We start from the raw sequence: 18,400 nt of genomic DNA, 5'->3' as shown, positions 1-18,400 counted from the left end.
CTTGTGCCAAGATCTTGTGCCTCTCCTGGCACCATGGAAAGGTGACTGGGATAAGGTAGGACGTGTTTGTGACTAGCGTGTCAGCCTCACGTTGGCAATGAATGTGGCACCCTCTGGCTCCCTTCCACGGCCACTTCAACCCAAAGCCACCCAACCACACAGCTCAGAGACCTCGCCGTGTGTATGTAGAGGGACTGAGTCAGGCAAGGCTTTAATCTGCAGTAGCCCCAGTTCATCAAACACTGGCCTTTAAGCATCAGCTTAACCTTTTGCTTGCACCCTTTGGTGAATGAGGCTTGTTTTTAAAGCATATTTCTCCCCTATGCTGAGGTGATGATATCCTAATGAACAGCAAGGGGGCTTTTATTGCTCTCTATTTAAAAACCGGTGAAACACTTTGGCTCAATGCTTTTTCAAGGTGTGTAAGAGCAAGCTCTCCTGCCTTCCTGGCTGCTTTGTGTGAAGCACCAGCCCTGCGCATGGTGTGAGACAGGTCTTCTCCATGGATGTGGCCAGGGTGTACTCCAGCTGCAGTCCCAGGCAGGATGGGGGGCACCAGCTCCCACTGTGCAACTTTGACAACACCAGCACCCATCTTCAGGCTGCTCCAGCCTCCTCCGTGTGTTTTTTCTCCATGACAAGCTCTCAGGCCATCCATCTCCAAAGCAGGGCTTTCCATCCCAGGTGCTGACCTTTTCTCCAGCACAAATTGAGGTCACAGGAAAGCAAAAGCAGAGTCTTGCAGGCTGGCAGAGAAGTTGTGTTTATCATCCCTTCAGCGCTCGTTTGAAAATTTAGGCTCTGCTGACCTCTAGGGGACTACCATAAAACCCCAAAGCATAAAGCCTTGAAAGCTGGCCGTATACTACAGCACATTCACACGCTCTGTCAAGGAGCCCTGCGGTGGGTGTAACAGCGCTGACATCCACCTCTGGGCACTCCAGCACTACTACAGGCTGTAAATAAAACCTGTCCCAAACACTCCCTCTTCCACCACACCATTACAGCTGAAGTATCTTGAGAAAAGTGTACAAGCAAGGTTAGTTCGTTACAGAGAGAGATTACCTGCTACCAGACTGCCCCACATCATTTCTACTTTTATTTCAGCTTGGAGAAGCACCTGGGAGCTTCAACGCTTGTTTGCTTTCTCCCCCCACTGCATTAGTTTGGGTAATAAAAGGTACTATACTATTTTCTACAAATCTTGCCTCGGTTTTATTTGCACAACAGGAGCACTACTCAGTGAAAAGCACAGATGCGTACACCTAGGCACGGGAAGTGAAGTTAAACTTACATTGCCTTTCAGCACTCACTAAGCACGTAGTGGGAGCATGAATCTTTTTTTTTTTTTTTTTTCAGGGAAAAAAAGAACATGAGGATTTGGAGAAAGAAAGCATTGATTCTGATGTGCCCCTTAAAACAGCACGTGGACCTGCTAAAGGGGGTGTAACTGCATTTCTCAGCCTATTCTGCTCAGTGGCAGCTGTGGTGGGAGAAACACTGCGTTAGGCAGGAGCTCACAGAGACAACACAAAGTGCAGACCTCCAGTGGCTCTGTTTTCCTTGGTACAAAGCCAAAATCCATCGAAGCCCTGGGACAGGCTGATTTCTCAAATAGGGGAACGAGTGATGCAACTCTGGAGAGGTGGAGTGCGGACAGTCCCGGGCCGTGGCATGGAGCAGAGTGCCCCCAGCTGCAGCCACTGCCTTGTGTGGGCCTCCCTAGCCCCCGGAGCAGGGCAGCTGGGGCCTATTTCAGCAGAGATCAGCTGTCCAAACTGCTAAGTTCGCTTGAACTTCTGAAGCAGGGAGAAGTCCATCCAGCAGGCCTGAGCAGGGGGCTCCACACAGCCGAAGACAGGCTGGCTCCATCGCCTCTTCCATGAGAGAGCTCTATCTGCAGGAGGGCAGTAGTCAAAGCCCAATTTCCACAGTGGCTTCCACTGTCCCCAGGTGTCCCTCAAAAGGTTGTGGGGCTTGTGCTGCCGGGACCGTTTACCAACAGAAGGGGGTTAGTCCTGGCAGGCACCCCATCAAGAATGGCTTCTGAGCTGTCACTGAAGGCACAGAGCCACCACAGGGTGTATCACCACCACGGTCCTCCTACAGCATGTTCATGCCATTTAAAGTGCCAAAAAATGAAACATGAAGTGCTCAGTTAAAGAATTCACTCTTCCACGGGTTGGAAAATGTTCTTCAACCCACCGACAGAGGTTCATGACAAAAGGCAGCGACTGGCAGTGTTCCTTCAACTAAATCAGAGTGAGGAGATGTCATGGTGACAATTAAAAGTGTGGTGTTTAAGCAAAAGAGACAAATGAATTGAACAGAACCACCAATTTTCATTTCAACTTTGTTACGTGTCTCTTAATTAGAACAGATGTCTCCCTAATCTGTGCAAAACAGAAACAGGGCCTGGGAGATCTGAAATACTTGCTTATCCACCAATATTACTGCTAATTCCCCTGTTCCAACAGCAAATCCACTACATCAGACTGCACTGAATGGAAAACCTGGCGCTTCTGGATCCTGCCCTGCAAAGCATGGATTATTCTGCTGTACCCAAAGCTCAGATGGAATCGTTTCCTCCTCCTTACACCCGCAAACACTGGGTTTATCCCACCCTGCTCTGACACTGCTTGTGGAATATAAGCCTCTCGCTCCCTTCACCACAGACATTTTAGCTACACTTTATCCTGCCAGAGCCCCTGTTTAATTCATTTTGCTCACAGAGAAAAGACTCCATCAGTCATCAGCATTTGGTAAGCTCTTTAATGGCAAGCTTCTGGTATAACTACACTGTTGGATTTGGTGCCTCGGTGGTGGGAGCGGGAGGAGGAACAGAAAAATATGCAGGGCTCCACTGGAGGCTTACACCTTTTAAAGCGTTGAACAAAAGGGCAACATCCTTTGGCAACCCGTTTCACAGCTTTGTAGTCCCAGAGAGACAGAGATCTTCCAGCCAGAAAACAAACGGTGGAAAGCACACAAAGGGCAGCCTTTGCCTGGTGTGGCACAACACCATTTCTGCTCGACGGGCTGAGCTCTGACTGATTCCAGCATCAGTAAAGGAAATCTTGACAACAGAAAAAATAATATTGACTGAAATCCAGAGCTGATGTTTCCACCGCCACCCCCGAAAACACAAGCATCCATCCTGTACATGCAGTGCTGCCACAGATCTTTGCCCACATAAGCAGCAGCAGGTCAGCATGGAAAGGGAATTTCAAAGTTCAATGTATTTCACATGAAACCAGAGAGCTTTATAGTAGTCTAGTTAATTCATTCAAAAAGGTTTCTTCGGACAAATGAACTCCCTCTTTGTTGATCTGTGCTTTTCTGACCAGGCTCGTACAGACTGAGCAGTGTTACATGGCCCTGTGGAAACTGGGCTTTGTAATAACACGGATGCACCTTTAGGGATTTCCTTCCGTAAAACAACCTAGAGATGAGAAAAAAAGCCAAACATACAGCCTGTAAATGATCACTCGGCACACTGAAGGGGTGGCTGTAGGTGAGCGAACAGGTCTCCTTCCACATCAGATACCAACCACGCAACCAAGTCTCGCTCAGCACACCTTATGGGTGGCACAGCACCGAAACGCAGCAGCTGGCGTGGTCAGGTTGCCGATGTAGGAGAACTATCTTTGCCTGTTCCCATCCCGAGTGGCATTTCCAGAGGCACGTATCTTCCAAAGGCAGGCACTGTGCAGAGGAAAACAGCCCACAGCAGGAGCTGGGGCTGGAGAAGCCTAGTCGGGTTCAGGCCATCATGCTCAGGGGTGCCTTATTCCTTGCATCTCTGTCAGGAGACATTTTGCCAACATTTTCTCTTAATTTGGCTGCCTGCATCATGAGCAAGTCCTTCTGAGTTTTTTTTTTTTACTGTGCATTTTATGAAGCAGCTTTCTGCTCCCTGCCTGTTGCTCCCACCTACCCACACGGTATCATAAATAATAACACTAGGGAAGAGAGGAGGAGGCTTTTCATTTTGCCTTTTCTCCACCCCTTCCTCCATCACCATCCCAATGCATTCCTCAGGCAGGATGCTAATGTAAAAACACTACTTGAAACGTCCAGAGCAGCTTTCTCACACACTGCAGAGGTTCAATAAGTGGATACTTGGCAGAGTGGTCGGGGTGCTCTCAGAAATCCCAGCACCTCCCTGAAAGGGCACTTTTCCATGCTTTCCCCTGCTACCCAGGCCAGCTGTCACATCTCAGAGGTCTGCTCTTCCCCCTGGCATCCCTCGTTTTTTTGAGTCCCCAGGAAGCAAGCACTCTGCTGGCTGTGCTCAGTGTACCTCTTCTCACCCACAGATCTAAAAGTGATGTATTCACTGGTGGGCAAATAATACTAACAGCTCCTTTTACAAAAGGCTGCCCTGCTGGTGGGACTTTCAAAGAAGCTCCTCTGCTCCTCCTGGATTTCACGGAGGCCCAGCTGCTGAGATGTGCCCGAAGCTCAGAGCAAGGCAGTGGCAGAGCTGCCCACATTTTCTCACCAAGCCCCCAGATGCACGAGCATTCACGCATGTGTTCACAAATCCAGTACCTCGGTCTGGCAGCCCAGCCAGGAGTCATGCTGCCCTTGGTTAATTATCGAAAGGCTACTAACCTCAAAATACAGGGGGCAGTGAGGAAAAAATAAAATACAAATAAAATATATAAACACTTTGTGATACAATGAAGCCAGCTCCGCATCTCCTGTGTCGTTTGGTTAAGTATGGAACAAGTAACATGATAATACAGAAATGTATTTGGTCAAAGTAAGCAATCAATATTTTTTGATAAAATACATTCTATATTAATGCTCATTCACATTTAATACACACGTCAATTACGTTTTCTACGTATAAAATTCCAGTTTATTGTTAGTGCTGCCTGGTAGTGCTTCAGTTCGGCGGTGGGGGTCCCACGCATTCGGCTCCCAGCAGCGTGACAGGGGACACGAGCGTGCAGCTCTCTGCAGGACCAAGCCTCGTGCACCCTCTGGAGTTTTGCTTCAATGAAATCTTGCTGGCTGCAGTGGGGATTTTGCAGGGCTGGGAGCTGCAGGAGGGTCCCCAGCTACCCCACACGCTTGCATTCTGGTGCAGAGGTCACTCCAACGGCATATGGCATTCCAACAAAAAAAGTGAGTTAGTGGATGCAGGAAATAATGTATCTACATAATTTACAGCTTTATGTTTGCATACAACCATATTAATGCTCAACCGCTCATTAACAATTCAATTGATAGCTTGTGCTACTGTAAATTATTTCTTGCTTGGCATTGCAGCAGGGGAAAGCCGGCCCCATTTGCTTCCATTTGCACGAGCCACAGCTGGAGGACTGGATGCTACAAAGAGAAAGCTTCTCCCGAAGCAAGGTTCTTAAGGTTATGGCATCTTTTTGAGATGGAGAGGAACAGAAACGTAGGGATTTAAAGCAGGGATGGAAACCACTGTTCTTGCACTTTATTTCCGTAAGCGAAAAGCCTATTGCTGCTGTACAGTGCTATACAATGAACTGCCACAGTTCTCACGTCACTAGTCCATAGAAAACGTGTTGCAACTATCATGTTTATGCCTGCATGCCGAAAGAATGTACAAAGTTTCATTAAGCTCTGTTTCTCTTCCACTTTTTTTTTTTTTTTTTTATATAATATTTTTAAACTTGGACTTTTAAAGCATTGCAGACACTTCTGTGTGTAATCAGGTACCGCACACCATCCTGGCTATGGAAGGTCTTTGCCCCAGATTGGAAAAATCAAGAGCTATGCATCTCTCAACCCATCATCAGAAATGTAAACCCCCAAGAAAACTTACTCTCTTAAGTAACTTTGAAAAAAAAAAAAAGAAATGTCCTTAAAAAGTCTGTGGACAAGGAAATGTTGCTACCAACAGGGCTTTCAAAATGGCATGAGTTGTTCCTGGGAGTTGTCCAAGCAATTGCTCTTCACTCACTTTTTGTTTTTTATAAAGCTAATTCTGTATAAAACGGCTCTTGAACCGTGTGGCCTTCATTTTGCCATTAAAAAATGGAAAAAAAAAAAGAAGGAATTAATTTAGAAACATTTTGATCTGTTACGGAAAATATCTGTCTTACAACAGAATCGCTTTGCTTCTTATATTTTCAGTACAAAAGGCATGTAAATAAGAGACCCTGCATCTTCACAGTCTGGCACTCATTGGAGCCACTTAAACCCATGCAAAGTAGGTACAAAATACGAGGGGCCTTCCTGCTTGGGTAGTATTTTAGCTCCCCTCCGCAGAGGTGGAAATGCCCAGATCAGCTCAAAGGCCCAGCGTGAGGAAAAAGTCCAGCATAACGTTAAGAGCCAGATGCTGGTTTATACCCTTATGGCTTCCAAGTTAAGTTGCACTTCAATTGGCAATGCTGCAAGATTGACGTAATAATTTACCGGTGTTTTAAAAACAATGAAGCTTAGAGTTGGTTTTCATGCAGAAGTGGGATATGCAATGGCTGATTTAATTGACTGAATTTGTACAAAAACAGTATTTGGCTTTGGGTTATATGGTGTGAGACTACCCAGGTTCATTATGATGTGTACTGTTGATACCACAGCTCTAATTACTCCCAGTTATTAATCCAATCTCTTGTAAACTCAGGTGTCAGTAAAATGACATTAACACGTCTGACACAAATACTCTCTTGGATTTCCCACTTCCCATCATTTTTGTTGAGCCTTCACGAGCACTTCTGCAGTACTGACCACTATTAAACAAATGTGTGCTTTTTCCAGGAGAAACCTCTCAAAATTTGGCATTCTGTCTGGTAGTAGAGTCAAAAACCAAAGCTGTCAAACTAAAAGTGCGGCTTGCAACTACTCTCTGCACAGACTTCCCCCGAGAGGTTACGTGTGAGTACTCAGTACCCCAGCCCCATGGTTCCTACATTCAAAGTACCCTACATTCGTGTCAGTGAATGTTACTCTCGAACACAAATCAAGGAGACAGTCAGCAACGAAACTACTTCTAGACTGGCAATGGCAGAATGCTACCAAGACAACTCCATAGAAACCCCACTGAAGCAGGAGCAAAATTCAGGTTGCTTCTTAGCAAAGCTCATCACAGATTATTATTATTTCTTTAAAAAAAAAAAAAAAAAAAAAAAAAAAGGAAAACTTTTATCCTGGGAGCCAGATATCCCCATGTAATGTGCTAAATCGAACAGGCTAGTGTGGGACCACCTGATCCCACCTGGTACCAAAAGATTCCCCATTTTTCAGCTTCTCTGAAAATTACTGCTGACTGACACCCATTTGTTGGTGATCGGCTTCTGGTTCCTCTTCTTCCACATCTGCGTTATATTCTTCAAATGCATCATCGTCAACATCTGGAAGCCCAAGAAGCTACAAAGAAGAGAAAAGACCATGTAACAGTGAGTTACCCACTCGTGCAGTTTCGCTTTAAATCTTCCCACAATACCTAGATGTCACTTCTTGGAAACCTCAAATCCTAGAATAACAGCATTACATAACAATCTCGACTCCCTTTCTCTCCCTCATGTGATAGAGAAAGGTTTGAAAATGCATCCTCACACCAAATTAAGTGCTCAGAGACCAGAAGATAAATAAAACCAAAGCAAAGCGCTTTCAAAAAGCTCTGCCTTTGTCCCTGAGGTCATATCACAATTTTTTGAGTGTTTAGACCTGGCAGTGGTTTCACTTCAGAACAAACCATGATTATAGTGTAGCAGTAGTTAATTTGATGTAAGATTGTGTTCTGTAACCATCCACAGGCCAAAAATTAAAGCATCCTCATGCAGAACTGGCTAGTGGGGAGTAGGCGGTGTCCCTAAAGCCCCAAAGATCCCACTATGTTAACTGCTTTTTCCTGAACTCTTCACTCCACCACACCAGATGAAGACTTGCTTGCTTGCTGGGTGAAGCAATCTCCATAACAAACACTGTGTGCTCAACTGAAAGTTGCCCAAATCCCTTTAAATTTCTGCAAATTAGATTTGGGCTTCTGAAGAACTGCCAGTTCATTTTCCTTGGAGGATGTTTGGATGCCTCCATCTGACGGCTCAGATCACTGCCATGGCATTTGCTTGCCACAGGAGAAGGAGCAAATAACAGTGCTTGAACTTTTCCCATCTCCTCCAAAAGGCTGCCAAGCCAACAGAAGTCAAGAAGACAGATAAACCAAATGATAACCAAAATAACGGATCTGCTCTGGAAATCTCATATTAGAATCCTGTACTACCAGCTGTTAATATCCGCAAAGCAAAACCACATGCCAGTCATTACTGGGAATACTATGGATTTAGCTTGCCAGGGCTGGAGGAGCAGCACAGACACGTGTGTGCAACACCCTGTTTGGAGTGCGACACAGCTGCTATCTCTCAAAGGAGACAAAACCAGAAAAATCACGAGTGATGCTTGCTCGGTGGTAGTATAAAAATCAGACAGTTGTGACGAGGCAGATTTCTAGGGATCTACACTAATTTAGTCCACGATTAACCTTCAAAATGATTTGGTGGACGATTACAGAGAATTAGCTTCCAGGTCCATGTATTCTTCACCGTCACTGTGAGAAAAACATTTTTTTAGTTGCAGGGTTTCTCAGCAGCAAAATGGAAGGAGAATTTGCTGACTACATCCCTCCTTCGCATTTTAAAAATACTTACAGAGAGACCCCAGCTGAAGTGTTCTTGTCTTCTGAGCAGAACAAACAGAAAAAAATACTCCCATGCATACGTATTTTTCAAATCCTATGTTGAACTGCAGAATGTGAACGCGAAATGACACGGTTCATTTTCAGGATGTGGGGGCTTTCTTTCATTTTTAAGCTAAAATTAAAACAGTTTTTAAAATGTAAAAGCAAGGCCTCTAGACTTCTCTCTTTTTTCCCCTCAGTATTATCGTTGCTCAACTGATTTGGTGTATTCAAATTAGATTCGTGTGTCGTACTGCTCCGTTTACATCAACTGGCAGAAAGAGCTTTGATCACATTTTTTTTTGCCCAGCTCCACTAATAATTCCTCCCTGATTTGCAGGGAAATGAGCCACAGGATTGAGAGCCCCATTTTCATTTTACGGGATGCTGGAAGCCTTTTATGTGCAAAACTAGCACAAAAAAATAATAAAATCCACAACATACATCTCAAGAACCAAAAAGGCTCTCAAGCCTACAGGTCTCTGTTTATCACACATCCCCCTTACTTTCACCCTCAGGACACCCAGCTCTCCTCTCCCTGGCATGGTGAACATCAGGATCAAAGCCACCACCCACCTCAGTTAAGTTTTACTGAGGGTAGGAAGGATGGGGACAGGATGGGATGCTCCTCCAAGGGAGGCACAGTTTTGCTCTCTCATGGATGCTTTCGAGGTAGGATTTTCCAAGACACCTGGCACCTCTGCTGTCCCTCACCACCCTTAAACACTTACTGGTCTCTGGACTTCAGTGGCAAAGATCTTGACCCCAAGGTAGAAGGATCAGGTGAAGAGAGCTCTACAAACACTTGGGTCAACACAGGAGGAGGAAAGATAAAAGTTGGGGACAAAATACGATGATGAAGGTGTGAGCTGACCCCAGACCAACTCTCATGTCTACTTCTAGTCCATATCTACTTCGTTCACTAAAGTATCATCTCTATGGCAGACTGGGAAGGACTTTAATTGAAAGAAAAAATAAAAAAAAAAAAAGGTGTGGAAAAGAGAGAGCTGATCCATTAGCCAAATAGGCAAAGAGAACAAAACTGGCAGGTGGGGACATGAGGAGAAGGACAACAGGAGGGTGGTGAGGAGGGAAGAAGGACAACCAGCAGCTGTACAGCGTGAACTACATCTCCTTATTCCTGCTGGCCAAACTACCCATCTGCTAGGTATTTTTTGGAAGTACAGGGAGGCCAATGAGACATATACGAATCCAACAAACTTGGGGTAAAAGGCTTTTATGCTGCAGACTCCCCACTTTGGACGCAGGCTTTTAGACCAGCGGTAAGCTCAGTGCAGGAATCCTGCTACGTTTTATGACTCACTTTCTGGTTCTCCGCAAACTCTTCAGGTTAGTGCCATTTCCCTCAGGCATTTTTTTATTTTTATGTCTTTCTTAACTCTTTCAAAGTGCCCTGATACAAATAACCTAGTACTTTTAAAGTCACACACTCGTGAAACCAGTGTGGCAATGCCTCTTACCAAAAGCTGACATACAACCACACTGAAAAATAAACCTGAAAAAAACTGAAAAAAATGGTGTAAAAAAATAAAACTGAAAAATGGTGTAAAATAACAGTTTCCATATATCTACTGTACTATTCCTCACTTCTTAAATTCTATTTTACCATGTGTGTGCTGTTTTTAATAATTACAATACAGGGAAAATGTCAATACATTTCTCATTAGACTTGTCAACACACAACCATACACTGAATTATAAAACCAGCTTTGTTACAACCAATGCAAACCCCTCGGTACTAAGTCAAAGGAGAATCTCCTACACTATCTTTGTGGTACCTCGAAGAGAAAATGAAGAAGGACTTCACAGTCTGCAGGAGGGCTCTGATAACTGAGGATGCTATTCTTGAGCAGACAAAAACACAACGAAATTCAACAGACTAAAAGCAAAACTAGAAAAATTATAAATAAAATTATAAATAAAAGATTTTTTTTTTCAGAAGAGTGTAACTAATGATTTGTACCCAGTAGTATTGTACCCTTGAAGTCATCTGAGGCCTTCACATCCAGACTGGATGTCTTTGGTAAAGATATGTTCCAGCTCAACCACAGCCTGTGTGCTTGGTTACAGGAGTCATCGGGTGAAATCTGACATGTTAACGAAGCGCCCAGACTGAATTAGCATAATGGCTCCCCTGGCTTTGAACCCTTTTATCCTGAAGTAGCTTAACTTGGTTTGACTGAAGCCAATTTCTCAGCAACATAAGCTACACTGAAATAAATGCGGTTTAAAATGAAGTAAGTGATCTGTACCAATTTAATTAAGTCTTTTTGAAGTCCTCTTTGCTTAGACCAATGGAAGTCTCTCCTCAAAGACACAGCTTTTCGGAGGGGGAGAAAACAGCTATGAAGATCCATGAGCCGAATATTGTTCTGGGAAACATATTTATATTTTTGTATGTTTTCACAATTACAAGCAGCTGTTCTGAAGGATCAGATTTCCAGATTTTTCTAAGAAAAGTGTGCATCTGTTCTATTTATTTCCAGTCTCTCAGAGGATTTTTTAAAATTATGCTCTTTCATGTCGACCAGCTGTGGCTTTCCACGGCAACGCAAGGGTGCAACGTGGGGAGGCCCAGTGTTTTCATATCACCACTCCCTTTCGCTCCAAATACTTGGGATAAATTTTCAGTCTTCGTGATTAGTCAGCCAGAAAAACAGAGGAGGGGAAGCTGTCTGCATGTTCACTTAATTTTTTGGTCAGCTTTGCCACAGACACCAAGGGAGATGCAGGGATGAAGCATGGGCCTAGCAATGAAGCTCCTCTCTCCTCTGCACCAGCCTGTCCGTTCAGCCCAGGTCATGTCAAAATCAGTGAGTTACCAGCAGTCAAGCTTCAGTTATTGTATTTGACTGCTGCATTTACTGTAATTATCGCATTTGAGTCGTCCTTTCCAAAGGAGAGGCTGTGTAAGAGGAGGGTTTGGCAAACCAGATGGAGCACAATGGCCAGCCCAACAGTCACCTCACCCTGACAAAAAACAGGCTTCCACCCAAATCTTAGTGTCAAACAAGGACAGAGAAAGCTGAGCAGCTACACACCAGTGAAAGACAAGAATATAAGTCCCCCTCCCCACCAAACCCAGCTCTGGCTCCGGCCTCTTCCCAAGCTTTGACTAAAATGGCGTTAGCAAGCATCAGGTGGCAGCCATCCTAAGAGCAAAAGCTCAACCACCACTGGGGTCCTTGCAAAATCCCCAACTTACAGCACCGGGAAATCACTCTGGTGCAAAGTCCTGACTTGTGCCCTGTTCCTGGGAGGCAAAGACTGCATGCCACTGGCTGCAGCACCAGTTGGCTTCCCACCCCAGGCAGGCATCTCATTCTCTCACATTCATTGCTGGAAATAAGAAGGCAGATGGCTTCTGAGAAGCAATCTGCAAATGCCTGATAGAGACTGATGTGCTAACACCCCTGCACATGGGCACTGACTGGAGAAGTAAGGAGCAGAACTGCTTTGCCCCATCCACTACTACTGTACCGACAGTCACAGACAACTGAAATTTAGAAGTAAATAAGAAGCACTTACGGGTCTGAAGGACTTGAAGACTTTTTCCAGTATTTCATGGAGTGTCTTTTTCCCACAGGAGGAGATGTAGTCCTGCGCGAGCTGCAGGAAAGGTAAGCAGTCCTCACTTTCGCTCCACACGTGCTGGAAGCCAACAGCAACACAAGAAAGAGAAGGTGTTAACAGGAACCCACGCTGACCTCTCCACATGGTTTTATAAGGTGACAGGCTGTAAACATCTGCCAAAGTGCACTGCGCCCCCCTTGGTTCGGACTCGCACTGTGGGCTGTTTCAGAGGCCAAGCTTCTGAGGAGGAACTTTGATGTTACTGACACCACGAAACAGAAGGCAGGGAGGGAAATCACACGCACGTTTTACAAGTAGAGGTGTTTTTGTTTGATACTAGCCCTGCTTAGACCTGGAAGTCACACTGGGTTTTCTTTCCTTCTTCATCATCTGCTGCCATAAAGCCCTCAGGAAGAGCTAAAGCAGCTCTTTGTCCTCCAGGTGTTGGTGCAAGCACTATGTGACCCTGGAGGTGGAATTTGGTGTCTAACTTTGTCGATGATGCAGAAGAAAACAAGATGCAAAATAAAACCATGGACCGGACACAAAGCCAAGGAGAGACATTTGTGCACCCACAACATCCGGACACTTCACACTTCCCTCCCTTCCTCTCTCTGTTTTGAGGTTTGCTCCTCCTAGACCTTGGCAGCCACAAGTAAACCCATTTGGGATATTTCCTCTCATCTTGCTCTTGCTTGAGAGAGGCCATTTCCCCAGCCTGGCTCTGGGAAGCCTCTCCCAAAATGATGCTTCTTCTGCTGGTATGATGTTGTTTGAAACAGGGAGCTGGTGAGCAATGGAGGAAGCACTCAGATAACACTGCTTCGTGCAGCACAATTTAACATGCACTTTTAAAGACCTTCTTTTTGGAGACGTGGTGCACAGGACTGTCTCAGACAGCCTGCTAAACAGGGAAGCCTAATGCTGCAAGAATGGTTAGAGACTCTTATACCTCTATTTTTGCACGGCAATTCTTTTCCCCAAAGTGCTGTGCAGCTTTTTACTGTGCTATAAACAGCAAGTTATGCTTCAGCGGGGACAGGGGAGGGTTACCCTGCAGCTTAACTAACAATCAGGGAAAGAGCAAGAATAACAGACGTTTCCATCCCCAACAGAAGGCTTCCACGTTGCCTGCCTGCTCCATGGTGAACACCTGCCAGGGGTGCAGTTTTACATCTGGCTAAAGGAAACACTACTCAATATCACCTAAGTTGTGTCTTTAAGACAAAAAACTGTCACTGATGCACTACTCACCTCACTGAACCTGCATTTTCTTTGCTGCTTGTTGTATTTGCAAGCATAACCATAGCAAAATGTTTTGCTCAGAAAAAGCCCTGTCTTACCGAGTAGGTTCCTGCTCTTTCCATGTACCCATGTATCTCTTACCAGTCTGGCAATCAATCGGGTTCTTTACAGCCTTGCCAGCTCTGAAAGACACATACCACAAGTCTCATGGTATTTCATGCCATCTTAAAGCCATGGACCTCAGAATCCTATAAATAGATAACCAAATCTCAGTTTCTCTTTTAAAAAAATAAATAAATCTGGTTTCATGATTTTTATGGCCTAAAAAGGCAGAAGATACATCAAATGGACTCAGATGAACCCTCTTTAAAATACCAGACGAACTCTCTTCAAAATCGCAGTGTTGTAAGAACAGCCTCAGAATTGTGGAGGTCTGGCCCATGATCTCTTAATAAGCAGGGTTAGCAATAACCTTTTTATTACTTCTAATCCTCGTGCCAAACTTAAGGGCTGGATGTTCCAGATTGGCAATTCATGACTCATGCTAATCCTGCTTTAATTGTTTATGTGTATGAAATGACCACGAGTGTTAACATCCTGATTCTTGTGTAAATTGTGGCCTCCTTCGACTATCAGAGCTATACACAGGGGGGGGGGCTTCCTTACAAATGAAAATCAGCCCCTGAATGGCTTGACCACATCTCCTCCCCCCAAGGAAACACCTCACCCGCAATAATGACTGGTGTTATAACACCTATAAATTCAGCTGCATCTTCAGATCTCCGTGGACGTTCAGTGCTGCCCCGAGGCAGCACAGGAGCTGCAAAAGGAATTTTGGCTGCTCGAAATCAAACGAGGAAAACAATTTGGGGATTCAGCTCCTGCTTAGAAAGCCAGAGCAGGCAGTGAGACTGCACGTACGGAGATGCTTTTCCTGGAAAAACCCTGGCGCCTGAGAACCTCTTTGCAGCAGGCTGCTGGCACTCTGGTGGACCACAGCACTTGTCCATGGCTGTGCAATTAAAAAAAAACATATTAACCTCATCACTAGAGTATGCGTTTTCCAAGCTTGCCCTGTTTTGCTCACGGTTGCTTTGTGTCACTACAAAAGCACACCCAGCCACCAGCATCCACCTCGGCTGACCCAGGGTTGTGGCTGAGTTCCTCCGTTCAGCAGCCGTGCACAGCGCAGAGCTGAGGCTATCCACAGGGCTGCAGCTCGAGGGGCTTGTTTCCCCTCGTGTCCTTGGATGATTCGGTGATGCTGGACCACCTTGTTCTAGCCTGTGGAACATGCCAGCAAAGCTTTATTTTTTATTATTATTTTTTTTTAATGGTGAGTATTCAGATTCACGACCTCTGTTAGAAACTATTTTGCAGATAATCTTGCAACAAGGTGGCATAGTATTTTTATTTGCTTTATTGCTCACTTTGAATACCAACAATAACAAGGTGACAAAACAAATGATGGGCTGTAAGGAATAGCACCTCAACCCTCGCTGGCTATGGCTATACAAATCCGATTAATCCTTTGGGATTATGAACCTCCATGAACCTCAGGATCTAACCTGTACATAATTCAGCTATCCAAAATACTGAGTTTTAGTGTCCAGGTGGTGCTGAAAATGGCAGTAGGCATCTAGACGGGTCTTCTACATGTTAAAAGACCTGGCCCAAAGACACCTTCTCAGGAAATTAATATTATGGCTGTTGTGATCTGGAATCTCTGGTATTATACAAAAATCAGTTTTTATCTCCCAGGTTACTTCTTGGCAAGCTTTCTCGGTCTTTCTCCTCCTCCCTTTTAAACTCACCATGCTCATCATTTCCTCCTTACGAGGGAGTTATCATGGACTTCTCTGGCACCTCCTACATAGTTTTTTTAAGTCACATTATTATGAAATAGGACATAAAGAAAGAGAACAAGGGTACCAGGCACCAGATGCTTATTAAATGTGAGGCTCCTTTATAAGAGTTACAGGGTGCAAAAAGACCATAAAGTGTGCCACTGTGAATTGTAGTTACATTTCCTTTTACCTTCACTCTCCTCCATGTTACCAGGGCCACAAAACAAGGCTCAAGTGCAAAGGAGAATCAGTCCCTTGGCTTGCATTAAGTCTCCTTAAAATAAACTTTAGCCTGTAATTGCATGTAGAGAAAGTAAACTTACCTTCTAAGGAAATAAAAAATAAAAAAGAGAAAGAAAATGACTGCATAAAGCAAGACGGCCGAGCTGGGACCATAAATGAAGCCTCACAGTGCACCAGGAGCAGAAAAGATGATGCTGGTGAACCAGTTCATTAGTGGTTCTTAATCACATTAGAGACACCATCAAGAGGAAAAGAATTGAGAACGACACCTACCTGCCTATCTTCAAAGTCTAATCACTAGAGAAAAGTGCCTCAAATAATAATGCCCAAAATGGCAGAATTTGGCCCTTCTACTCAGTTTTATTACTGGTGGCTTTGGGTGGGGAGTCCTTCCCACAGCAACCCTGGAATGAAAATATTTGCCAAACAAAAAAAGGGGAAAACATGGTTGCAAACCCACAGAAATTGGCCTGTGATGGAAGCAGGGGAGCAGGGTCTGAAACTGCTTGAGCTTTGGGTTTTGTTTTTTTTTTAGCTGACTAGGTTTTGTTTTGAGAGGGTTCTCTCGATTACCGAGCAGTATAGGATGAAACAAGGCACGTCTAAGAAAAATAACGAGCTTGCTTTGCAATTTCCAACACCATTAGCAGCCAACAACAACTTCAGCCATGCCCTGCAGCTGGCTTCACGTGCATCCCTTCCTGAGGGTCCAGTGGGCATGGCCCTGTCTGGGCAGGGGCATCTCCAGAAGGGAATGAGCATGGGGTTTGGTGCAGGGATGCGGGTGCTGGGCTGTCCCCCATGCCCTGAGGTGTCGCCTTGGCACATCCAGGCCTGTGGTTGAAGGTCTTGCACATCCCTGGGCAGATGTGTAAGGCAGCTGCGGATCCCTTCCTTCGTAACTCAGCCCGACACAAACGAACGTCCCCGCTCACTGGGATTTGAGGTCTCGGGGTCGTCCCTTTGCTGCTCTTTGTTCCCGTTAGCCCAGCTGTCGAACCTCTATCCTCTCACCTGCCACGAAGGGGATTACGAGGCACATTTCGAGCGGGCCCAGGGATGGAAGTCACCGCAGGCAGGGTGCGAGCCACGACGCCCCAACCATCACCGAGGACGAAAAGCCTTCAGCAGCGCTTCACCAGCGCCCTGCTCCTGCAGCCCCCGTGGCGAGGGGCCACTTTGGGACCCGCTGCCCTCCTGCTGCCCACGGGGACAAGGAGGAGAGCCCCCCCCTTGCTTCCTTCGGCACAAACTTGCTGCTCAACTCCTCCGGGAGCCCGGCGGGGAGGGCACCGCCACCTGCCCGCTGCCCCTTGTCACTGGGGGGGGCGACAGCCGGGTCCCCCCTTCCTTTTGCCCCTGTGTGGAGCTGCGGGGAGGGGGGGGGGGCCCTGCTGTCATCCCGACTCCATTTTATCCCTGCCCATTCTCCATTTGCCGTGACAGCCCTGCAAGCCCCCAGCCCCCGGGGGGGGAGGCCGGGGGGGGGGAGGCAGCAGCAGCGGCGGCCAGGCGGGGAGCATCGCGCCCCCGGGGGATGGGGGGCAGGAGAAAAAGGGGGGGCCGAGGATGGAGAGGGGACTCCGGGGATAGAGAAAGGGGTCCGGGGATGGGGAGGGGGGGTCGATGGCTGGTCCCTGCCCGCGGGGCCGCCCCGCACCGGCCGCGGACTCCATTTTGCGGCTCTCCCTGCGCGCAGGGGAGGCTCCGGGCCCCGCAGCCCTCCGGGGGCCACCCCCACCCCCCGGCACATCCCCGTCCCGAAGCCGGCAGGACTTGGGGGAGGGCTCCCCACTCCCCCCTCCGTGCCACCTCGCTCCTCCGAGCCCCCCTTCCCCGCGTCCCCCGCGGGTCACTCACGAAATTGTCGCCGCAGGCGGCCTCCGGGCAGAGGACGTAGAAAGAGACCCCGGGCTCGGCGTAGAAGTCCATGCGCCTCTCCGTCTCCTCGGCGGCGATGAGCTGGAAAGGCGTGCGGGCGCACCACCGCTCCGCAGCCTCCGCCAGCGCCTCGAAAGCCATCGCCGGCGAGCCCCCGGCAGCGGCAGCGCCGCCGACCACAGCCGCGCCCCCGCCCCGCGCCCCCGCCCCCGCCCCCGCCGCGCCCCCGCCCCGGCCGAGGGGACCGGGGTGGCCCCCGGAGGCAGCGAGACCCTCGGGGAGGGAAGGGGGTACCCCCAAAAAGCAGCGCTGCCTGGAGGAGGAGGGCGCCCAGCAAGCCGCTTCCTCGCTCTTTTCCTTTTTTTTCTTTCTGTCTTTCCAGATTTTTAATTATTTATTTTTTTTTCCTTCCCCTTTCTGTGTTTTAAAGAGAAAGCCTTTTCAAGGGGTCCCCCCCCTGCGCGCCCAGCTGCTCTGCGAGCTCCTGGCTGCGAGTTGCTGGTGGCTGCAACGCCACGCCGGCCGTCCCCGTCCCGTGTCCCGTGACGTGGGGAAGCCTCGCAGCCTGGGCGATGAGGTTGGGGTCCCCTCACCAACCTCTCGCCGGTCCCAAGTGGCAGTCTGCACGTCTGGCAAGGCGTACGGGGTGCGAGAGCTGAGCTGTGTGTTGCACAGCGGCCTTGGGTTTGCATCGCGAGGAAGAAGGAATCCCCGCAGCACTGGGTGGGTTTGGGGCTCGGGGAGGTGACCAGGTAGACGTGGCTGCACCGGTGAAGGCAACGCCACCAAAATACCACCCAGCAGCTGCTGCTCGTCCCCAGAGAGGTGTTTAACTGCTTTCCGTAGTGGGCACCCAACGCCGAGCCAACGGGGTCAGTGTCACACACCGCACACATCAGCTAGGTGACAAATAAATCACATAACC

General features: G+C 47.4%; 1 protein-coding gene across 1 annotated transcript; it reads right to left on the bottom strand.

The window, feature by feature from the left end:
- Positions 1 to 4,740: 4,740 nt before the first annotated feature.
- On the bottom strand, positions 4,741 to 17,705 carry MTURN (maturin, neural progenitor differentiation regulator homolog). The gene is made up of 3 exons (XM_027451132.3): positions 17,455 to 17,705; positions 12,215 to 12,337; positions 4,741 to 7,356 (listed from the first exon to the last, which is right to left on the bottom strand). The coding sequence occupies exons 1-3, from the start codon at positions 17,614 to 17,616 to the stop codon at positions 7,246 to 7,248; spliced, it is 396 nt and encodes a 131-aa protein (XP_027306933.1). The 5' UTR covers positions 17,617 to 17,705; the 3' UTR covers positions 4,741 to 7,245.
- Positions 17,706 to 18,400: the final 695 nt, after the last annotated feature.

Source organism: Anas platyrhynchos, chromosome 2, assembly GCF_047663525.1.
Source record: "Anas platyrhynchos isolate ZD024472 breed Pekin duck chromosome 2, IASCAAS_PekinDuck_T2T, whole genome shotgun sequence".
Taxonomy (NCBI): Eukaryota; Metazoa; Chordata; class Aves; order Anseriformes; family Anatidae; genus Anas; species Anas platyrhynchos.
The sequence above is the reverse complement of the archived record's forward strand: the minus strand, read 5'-3'. Positions and strand labels throughout refer to the sequence as shown.

Coding starts and splice junctions, on each gene's coding strand:
- MTURN (XM_027451132.3), bottom strand. CDS start 17,616: ATGGCTTTCGAGGCGCTGGCGGAGGCTGCGGAGCGGTGGTGCGCCCGC. Junction 12,338..17,454: donor CCGCCTGCGGCGACAATTTC/GTGAGTGACCCG, acceptor GTTGGCTTCCAG/CACGTGTGGAGCGAAAGTGA. Junction 7,357..12,214: donor TCTTCAAGTCCTTCAGACCC/GTAAGTGCTTCT, acceptor TCTTCTTTGTAG/CTTCTTGGGCTTCCAGATGT.